At 41.2% G+C, this 10,033-nt stretch overlaps 1 protein-coding gene across 1 annotated transcript in view; it reads left to right on the top strand.

The window, feature by feature from the left end:
- The first annotated feature begins 2,972 nt into the window (after positions 1 to 2,972).
- znf513b (zinc finger protein 513b) overlaps positions 2,973 to 10,033 on the top strand; it is a 20,321-nt gene continuing 13,260 nt past the window's right edge. Inside the window, exons 1-5 of the mRNA XM_008302145.1 lie at positions 2,973 to 3,067; positions 3,352 to 3,579; positions 7,500 to 7,622; positions 8,219 to 8,353; positions 8,791 to 9,297. Coding sequence (XP_008300367.1) covers positions 3,540 to 3,579; positions 7,500 to 7,622; positions 8,219 to 8,353; positions 8,791 to 9,297 — 805 coding nt within the window. The 5' untranslated portion in view covers positions 2,973 to 3,067; positions 3,352 to 3,539. The remainder of the gene's footprint in view (positions 3,068 to 3,351; positions 3,580 to 7,499; positions 7,623 to 8,218; positions 8,354 to 8,790; positions 9,298 to 10,033) is intronic.

Raw genomic sequence — 10,033 nt, 5'->3', positions numbered from 1 at the left:
TGAAGCAGAGACAGAGATAGAAAGATCTGAAGAACATCACGCTGTAGAAGAAACAGAGAGAAAAGAGGAAGCAGCACCAGAACCAGAAAACCAGTCAGACTCCCAGAGACTTTCACCTCCTCAGGACCCTGAATCTGCCACAACGCTGCATCACCAATCAGAGAGCGAAGCAGAAGAATCTGCCAAAACCCACAGCGAGGACATTTATCCCACATCGCCGAGCAGCGACAAAGAGGCCGAGGACGCCTCTCTGAGCAGCACTTCAGACCAAACCACTGCAGGCTGGACTCATCTGAATGTAGCCGAAGCCTCAGAGGACCAGCAGCGGCTTCAGGCTTCGCTTTGTGCCGGAGAATCAGACTCCACAGACCCTGAGCTGCTCACAGGTAAGAGTCCAATAGGTGCTCTGAAGGTTTCAGTCCAGGGTGGTTTTGGCGACACCTGTGGTCAGTGATGGTAACAGCAGATACATTTTATTAATGTGCAAAATATAAGATCAGAATTAAGTTTCTGTGTTTTTAAAAGGACGGCAAGGAAAGAGAAATCTGTGTCTTAATGAATAAAGTCTGTAAAGTCTTAACGAAACATTACAAAGACATTAGAAATAGCAGCTTCGCATTAAAATCTCTGATACGACTGTAGACAGAGCTGCAAAGATTAATCAATCGTCAACCATTAAACTAATCGACAACTATTCTAATAATCAATTTATCTATTGGAGTAATTTTATTAGGAAAAGAAGCCAAATGTCTTCAATTGCAGCTTCTTAAATGTGAATATTTTCCGGTTTGTTGACAGGAAACTGATATTTCTAATCTTGGGCTTTGATAAACTGTTTTCTCACCATTTTCTAGACCAAACAGCAAATCGATCAATCGACACAGTAATAACTGCAGTCGAAGTTGCTGAGGCGTATCAGCAAACAGGAGAGCTTTAAGTCACAACAATGTGCTAAAATCCCACGTCCTGCCGCTACATTTGAAATCAAAGAAATCTAAGCTCTGATATTCGGACTAAGTGTGACAATACGAAGGCTGGAAACCTGAAGAAACTCTGGTTTGGTTTCATTCAAACCTTAAAGGAAATCTTCGTGATCATGTTGCTTTATAAATGCGCTTTTCTCCCTTTAAGGCTTAAAATAAACACCAAAGAACTACAGTTAATGGCATTAAATGCATAAGTGTAGATGACATCATTTATGTGACTTGAATACACAAGTTTCTTAAAAAAAAAACATTTACATTTTACATCCCTCACATATCACATGTACAAGTATTCAGTTCTTGGGGTTCACATGCTGAACTTGGTTGCAATGAAGATGGAATGTGGACCCCAGCGTCCAACGAGGGAAAGATCAAACTGTTTCTTATTTATTTCAATATAATTTACCATCTGGTTTTACAAATATGTGAAGAAATAATAGCAAGACCGTAAAACTTTTTGGTTGTAACTCTAAAAGTTTGATTTATTTCTTCAGTAATGTGGATGTTGCACACTTTGATTTGGAGCGATCAGTGTGGGGAGGATGTTACGTAACTGCAGCACTGATTGGCTGGAACACAATTACTCAAAGTGGAGATTCAGGCCAGAGAGTTAATTCATTCATTAAAATCTCATTAAAATTCCACAAAGATGACACACACAGCTGCCAAAAAAAAAAAAAGCTCCACAGAGCAAATGAAATGTCCCCGTGTTGTGATTTTAATGAGTAAAAATAAAAAATCACAGATGATGCTTGTGTTTCCAGAGCTGCAGGCTTCAGGTTGCAGGTTGAGGGAGAAGAAAGTGTCGCTGCCGATGGAGGACGAGCTGGAAAATAAAGACCCTGGTCCGAGCCAGAACTCATCCAGCACAGAAAACCCTGTGGTGGAGGAGACAGAGAGCAAAGGAAAGAAAGACGAAGGAGGAGGAAGCTCTCCCAAGATGAACGGAGATGCAGATGACAAGAAGAAAGACAGCGGTCAGCCGTCCAAGTACAAAACTGTGTCCTACAGGAGGATCCGCAGAGGAAACACCAGGCAGAGGATCGACGAGTTCGAGGCCATGATGAACTCATGATGGAGCCTGATGAGTTTCTACATTACAGCACCGCTGTCATCTGAGATTATAGAGTCTGTGCATGTAGAAAATAACAGAATATGATATGAATATGAGTAATAGGCAGGCCTGCTCAACACAAGACATTTAACATGTCATTATACACACTAACACAATGATACCCAGAAGTGTATCGTTGGCTGTTTTGTTTTCTAGTTAATGTGAACTTCCCAGTCTGATAATCACTCTTGTATCATATTTATGATTTAATTTAATGATATTAAAGAGCCTGAAGTGCCATAAAGAACTCTGCTTTGTCTTTTTGTTCTCATCAAATACTAAAAACAAATCTGCCTACATGTGTTCAAACCCCAGAGAGTTGATAGAAGTCTTGTAGAGACTATATAAAAAACTTACTAATGACTTCTTTTGTTTTACTTTCATTTAGCTTTTAGTTTTTCTATTACCTCCATATTGTTGTATTTTATATTTGGATTGTTAATCGATTAACTGCCATTAATAATTGAAACGATTAAAACAGATGCATGTCAGGAATGTATTTATGTATTATGGCTTGGATCCTACAGTTTTATTTATTGCAAAACCTAACGTGACGAACATAAATATTAACAATACAATAATAGATACAACACAAATTCACTGAATTAGTATAAATTGTTATGATTAATTATGATTCAGGCGCTGCAATATTGTTTGTTGTTTCAAAAGAATTTTTCATTATATCATTATACTCTACAGTATTACATGTGATATAAATTTACCTAAAATACCTTTAAAAATCAAGATTTAAATTAAACAGAAAGATAACGGGTCATGTGAGGTTAGCGCATCAGTCTAAGGACTACAACTCCCACAATCCCCCGCGCCTGTCAGTGACGTCACCCGGAGCCCGGACCCGGCGTATCGGTGTAGCCGCGGTGTTTGTGTATCTGCCAACAACAAAAGACTGTTTTTGAAACAGTTAGCGGCATTTTCTCCAACACAGCAGCTTTGTGGACTTTTATCACAGGTATGTTTGTGAGCGAAGTAACGCCTTCTAGTAAAACTTGTAGTTTTAGTTTGAAGTTGTGGCCGCAGTTTTAATTTTTAATGCTGAAGTTAGCAGGCTGGCTAAGTGGCTAGCAAGATGGCTCCGACTATTTACTGCGAAACAATAACAAAGACTGAGCCACGTTGCTAACTCGAAAGTGCTTTTAATGTCGTTTGGTGGCTGCAGAACATAATGTGTTATTTCTCAGGAAAGTTTAGCGGTTTTTAATCGGCGCTGCTGCCGGTGTTCACCCTCCGTTTCAGGCTCGGAGCGATGACACCGCCGCTGCTAGTGTCCGTTGGAGGAAGAGGAAGAGGAAGGAGGCGATGATGAGGATGATGACATGCAGTTAGCTGGCTGCCTGGCTGGCTGACGGACGGACCAGAGCCCGCTGAGAGTGAGACGTGTCCCCCCGAAACCCGAGCAGGATCCGGGACGCAGAGAGGCGAAGATGCCGCGGAGAAAACAGTCCAATCCGCAGCCGGTCAAATGTGAGTTCAGCTGCTTCTGAGCTGCTTTTCTGACCACAAACCTTAAATAACTGACACCGGATTAGGGAAGTGGCTGTTTAGTTGCTTTTTTTTCCACTTCAAAATATATTTCGATTAAGTTCAAAGCCATTTTTAACGAGTTCTAAAGGTTTGCTGGGTAGACAGTCACAGTAAAAGTCGCCTAACTGGTCTGACATATTGATTCTACAGGCTTGGTCCCTTCCTCATTATCTGTGAGAGAGGAAGACTGCTGGAGACTGTTGTCCTTTCAGTAGATGTGTTTGTGTGTTATCTCATCCTGAATGTTCTGCCTCAGTTGGACTCTCCACCTCCTCTCTTCCTGTCTCCACTTCCACCTGACCTCCCTCTGCTCCCTCCTCTTCTTCCCGTCCTTCCTCTCTTTCTTTCAGGGCTTCCTGAAGGATTTCTCTCTCATTCCCTTCCTTTTTTTACACTCTGGTTTTGTTTCAAAGCGCTACTCATGGTTATTCTTGCATTTTTAGTTTGAGTGTGACACAGTCAGACTTTGTTTGTGGTAGCTGGCTGGACAAAACCTAAAATCCCGAGCAGAGATAATGAAAGTGAGTCAGAGATTCATGGTGGTGGTTTTTAACTTTCTTTGTTAAACAGGTTTTCTTCACCCTGTGCTCCCATTAAAGGAGCCGTTTGACAGAAAAGTCTTCTGGACAAGCTTCACTCGATAGGAACACGCTGTTATATAGGGAGCTATGAGAACTCTGAGCATTTATTATGGTTAAAAAAACAACTCTTACTGCAGATATGACAAAAGAGGAATGCTGGAAAAAAAGATAATATCTCTGCTTTCCCACATAGTGACTCTCAGTTGCTTACAGCTGCACATTATTAGGGCTCCGAAACTTTAAGCTTCATACATGCAAACATGATACTCAACATTTAGGTCTGACACTGTCCCCTCATGAAGGATACGTGGAAATCACTTTAGTTTTTGGACATATTAAAGCTAAAGATTGTCTTTTTAATCAAATATTCTCTGTGATAAACACAAACAGGCTCATCAGTTTTCTAATCTGTGTTCTATCAGCTGCAGCGCTAGCAGAGTCAGACAGACTTGGCAGCAAATCGGGACCAAATATATGACCTTATTAATGTCTTTTCTGCATCACTAACTGAGCGCGTGCAGTTACTGTGGCAACGTGACGCATACAGTTTACCTGCCGCAACTGCAGGGCTACATTCAGTGCAATCACTGACGTACAGCTCAACGGGTTTGCAGTAAAACTTCAGCTGAGAATCTGGATTGCTCAGAGAAAGAGTTTGTGAAAGTGAGACGCTTCTTACAGCTGATTTGAAACTCTGAACAGAACCTCCTCCAGAGCAGGTTAACTGTGCAGCATCAGTTACCATGGTGATCCAGTAGGTTAAAAACAAGCCACCTTTGCAACTCAACGTACCTCTTAACATTAATCTTGCTTCGTGGGGCGCCGCTCTCGCTCACCTGGTTGAGCTGGCGTCAGGCATGCACAGGGGCTATAGTCCCCAATGTGGAGGTAATGAGTTTGAATCCCACCCATGGCCCTTTCCCCCATTCTTCTCCCCCACTTTCCTGTCTCTTTCTCAACTGCACTCTCAAATGAAGGCAAAAAGGCCAAAAAAATAACTTGCTTCGTAGTGCAGTCGTCTGTTCAAAATGCTCAGCAGCTTGTTTATGTGAACTCAGCAAGTGCGACCAGACGGCATCATATTTATTATATTCAGGGTGGGGGATGTTTCCTGAAGGACTCCAGATCCTTGACAATGCTTTCATCTAAAGCAGCCTCTAAATGTCAGTGTGCATGTGTGCAAGGAATCTTTATACTTCTTTTTTTTGTTTGTTTGTTTTTACAGTCTCACTGTAAGTGAAAACAAGCACCACATAGCTTGTGTAAGTCCGAATATGTCGGGCTTTCACACTTCAACACTTTGCTTCTTCTAAAATATTTCACACAATCTGCATCCTGCAAAAGGAGCTGAAACGGCACCTCTCTAAAACAGCTTCAGCACCAACTGATCATGACAGCCTGCATGAAGTGTAGCAGTGCTGTTGTGTTAGGCTACATCAGATTTAGCTCGCGCTTTCAGACAGTATTTTTTTCGAATGCCTTTGTGGTGTTTGAGAGAGTTTGAGACCTCGGTTGCTCTCGAAGCTCCACGCAGCAGCTCAGATGCGTAATGAAGTGCATGTAGTAGTTGAGTCGCCACTTTTAGAAGTGCAGTTTATGAAGGTTGCTGCAGTACATGTAAATGTGCTTGTGTGACTGGGGATCATATCAGCGTTCTTTTGGATATTTGTTCTCTTCAGCTGATCTGTATCAGTATCAAACACACTTCTGCACACAGTGTGGCCTTGTAGCCAGGTGAAGGTGTAACACAGAAATGTCGCAAATAAGTGTGTTTTTGTCTGTTTGAATCTTTTGGATAAATTCATCCCTCTCCTACACACCAACCTCATTAAATAGGTAGACAAGCTCTTTATCTTGCGTATCTTTTTTTAACAAATAGATCATTAAATACTATTAATAATTATCAAAGATTTAATTGTAATGTATTTTTAGTTTATATGGCCCAGCCTGGTCTGCAGGCGTCTGAGTGACATTATTTTCAGGGTTTACGTGATCTGTGTGGATGTTGTCGTACAAGAGCACCAACTACACGTACACTGAATTGTTTTTATTCATAGCGGACATACACAGAATAAACACATATCAGTAAACTGCATGTGTGGCACTGACAGTCCAATCTGAAAAAGTTTTTATTCTTAATTGCTTTCATCTAAAATGTCCGTCTTTAGCTGTCTAATTTATGAGCATCCCTACAACACTATTCAGTTAATTATTAAAAAGGATGAATAAAAGCAGAAACTCTTGGCTATCAGTTAATCATTCATTAAACAGTGGCTGAACAATAAGCCTCCACATTAATTGTTTCAGCAGATAGTGGTTGCATATTTTAGAAAACAAACAACCAATGTTTAACTTGCAAATTCAATTTCGTTCTAAAATTAATAAGTTGGACCAAAACAAACGATAGTTTGTCGACCAGGTTGCAGACTAATTAATTCACTTCAATATTATTACCAACAAAGTTTTATGTTCATTGTGGAGACATTGAGGATTGAAGCTGAGTCACTTTTGTGTTTCATTAACTGTCCAAAACAAAAAGACAAGTAAGTATAAAAATGTGTTGGACTCTGTTTCCTCTTCCTGATGCTCAGCTTCACTCCTCATCCTCCAACTCTTCCTCCTCTCAACTTTTCTCTTCCTCACTGATTTCCTTTGCTTTCCCTCTCCGTCTTCTTCTCCGTTTAACCTCTTGCTTTTGCTTCACCTTCTTTCTTCTTGCTCATCCTCTTTTCCTTTTTCTGGGCACAAATCTGTTTTTTTTTTTTTTTCTGCCTTCTGTCTTGTGTCTCAAAGTTCTCTTTTCAGCCAGTCGCTTGTCACACATATTTATACGGTCTATCCAAATAGAAAACGTCATTGTTTGAACTGTGAGCTTGCTTTTTTTGTTTAATTGAAATCATTTAATGATTATTTATTACTATTTAAGACCTTTCTGTAATACAAGCAGTGGACAGATCCTCATTCCATATTAGAGGAAGCTTACATTTATTGCATAAAGCAGTTGCATGTGTCTACTAAATAAAAGCACATATAATAATTAGTGTCTTTATTTGATGGTAGTATGGACAGGTTGGATCATAAGTTCACAAAAGGAGTTTTAAAACTAGTAAAAGTGAAGCAGGCTTTCTAATTACACTCAAACTCTTAGTGCTCCTGGTTGGAAATCTATGTTTAACATGTTTAAAATCTGTAGTTTTCTTATCAGGTGAAATGTTTGGAGGCGTGTTTTGACATGTTTTCTAGAAGAAAAGATGATGGATTTTCTGTGTTTGTGCTCAGTGGAGTCGGAGGATGGCGCGGTGGTGTGCGATCCGAGCTGCCTGGTTTTGGAGAGCGACTTTCTGCTGAGCGGAGAGCTGGAGTTTGGAGACTCGGAGATCATGGGTCTGGACAGAGAGAACGGTCAGTGACACACTCAGGTCGTAAAACAGGCACCGTACTGAAACATTTCAACTCTGTCTGTTCAGTTTTTCTCTCTACAAGACCTTTTGGTTACTCGGGAGCGTTAAATTATAGATCTGTATAAGTGGGGCTATTTGACAAGTTAAAAAACAAAACATTATAAGGTTTGATGGTAAACTTTTCCTCTTAGTTTCTGTTTATTACAGCTGAATTTTGTGAAAGCTCATTTTTCACTTAGAAAATAAAATTTTATTGAAAATGGAAATCTAAATTATAGGATTAAGAAGTTGAAGTTATGAGTTAAAGGTTATAAGTTACAAAGTTCAAATTTTCACTTTTTTTTTTTGAAGTTTTGACTTTTTAATCACATCTTTGACTTGAAATTGTTACTTGTCTTTATTTTTCATATATCGGGTGTGAATGTGCTTCACCAGATGATGCTTTAGTTTAAGGTGTGTATGTTCTGTAGGTGTAACTAAAGGCTGCTCAGACCATCTGAGCTGTTATTGATGAAATAAAGTGTGTTAGGCTGGTTCAATTAAACCGGTGTTTAAATAAGGTGTCTGTTTTACTGAAGTTGTTCTTTGTGTCTTCAGGTGTGACGGTTTTCTCTCTGAGTGTGGAGGACGACTCCTCAGCACCGACAGACTCCACCTTCCCGGCGTTTCTGTCCTGTAAAGGATGTGGTCAGCTCCTGGGGGACACACCTCTGGGAGCAGGCTTGGATCTGGGTAACTGTTTACATTTATTAGGCTATCTAAGATGCTTCATCAGAGATCAGCATGCTTCTTTTTAGACCCTAAAAATGAAAAAGATTTTGAGTTTATTTGGCTTGCAGAGAGATTTTAGACGATGCCATTATCAGGCTTCTCTGTTTCACAGCTTTTCTTTTAACGCTGATATAGTTTCCAGTCTGTAATATGAAGTTAAAGTCAATTTAAAACTGTTCTCCTCTCAGTCTGAGTCCGTCAGGAAATAGAAGTCTGATTACTTTACCCACTAAAAAATGTCAGATAACATTTCTGTTGTCCATAGAAAGTAATCATCAGTTGCCGCCCTTGTTGGCACTGAGCTGCTTTCTTTGTAGAGACACATTCGGTGTCTGATCTCTGCTGGTGTTTCCTTATATTTGCTGTTCTCATTTGAAATTCTGTTTACTTGGTTCCAGGTGTGGGCCTGGACCTGGGGGCGGAGCTTTATTGTCTCACCTGTGAGGAAAGCTTCCAGCACGCCGCCTCCATCGACTCCTCTCAGGTGGACGGATCAAACCTGTCAGACAGATCCATCAACGGTGGCTCTGACGGGAAGCGAAGAAGCATCGACAAGCCGAACGGCCCGGCTGACATCCCCACTAAACTGTACTCCTGCTCGCTGTGCGCCTTCACCTCACGCTACTCCAACCACCTCAAACGCCACATGAGGATCCACGACGGCCAGAAGCCGTTCCGCTGCCCGGTCTGCCCCTACGCCTCGGCCCAGCTCGTCAACCTGCAGCGCCACGCCCGCACGCACACCGGGGAGAAACCGTACCGCTGCCACCAGTGCAGCTACGCCTGCAGCTCCCTCGGCAACCTGCGGAGGCACCAGCGCATGCACACGCAGGAGCGACCGCAGAGGAGGGAGAAGGAGAAAAGACGAGGGAGACGGAAAAAAAACAATGCTGGAACTGAAGAAGGTAACCACATGCACACAAAGTGACGGCAGAATTAGATTTATTTAAAACAAATCGATATTTAATTATTTATTTGATGGATAGAAAATGTAACTGCAGCAGTTTCTCTCGCTTTTCTCTGGTTTTACATCATATTGAGGGGAATTTTTTTTAGCTTTTGGACAAGTGGTCAGGTAAAAAACACCTGATCGTTTCATCTTATACTCTGGAAGCTCACTGTGAACTGTCTTCTAGTGGTTAAGCCTCTGAACTCCAAGCTGTTTCCATTTATTTGCTCCTGTCACATTCTTCTCCCTGTGAGCTCATTTTTCACTGCAATATAAAGTCGTGCACCTCTATGGAAACAGCACCAGAAGCAGACAGGCAGGCTTTGGGGTTCACAGGGTTAATAATTCCTTAATCTCAGACATGGAAGTCAGAATAGTTTGACTAAACCTGAATTTGACTCTGCTTATATTCTGGATGCTGATACTGGCACTGGACTCTACGTGTCTTTTTTAATAATTTGACAGACAGTACTAACTAGATTCAGTAAAAAAATACAAATCTGCAATTTCCGGTGCAGTCATGAAGCCTTTAATTATTCAAAAATTCAGGGATGTTTTGGCTAAAGCGGGCTGAACTGCAGGCGGTGTTTACACAGAGCAGATAGGAGACGAGGATGGAGACAGAATACCTACAGCATGTGAAACCAACAATGTTTTGGGTGTTGGTGACACCTATGGACACGTGGAAAAAG

This window comes from Stegastes partitus, unplaced genomic scaffold (assembly GCF_000690725.1).
Source record: "Stegastes partitus isolate 25-593 unplaced genomic scaffold, Stegastes_partitus-1.0.2 Scaffold1766, whole genome shotgun sequence".
NCBI lineage: Eukaryota > Metazoa > Chordata > Actinopteri > Pomacentridae > Stegastes > Stegastes partitus.
This window is presented reverse-complemented; position numbering and strand designations above follow the sequence as displayed.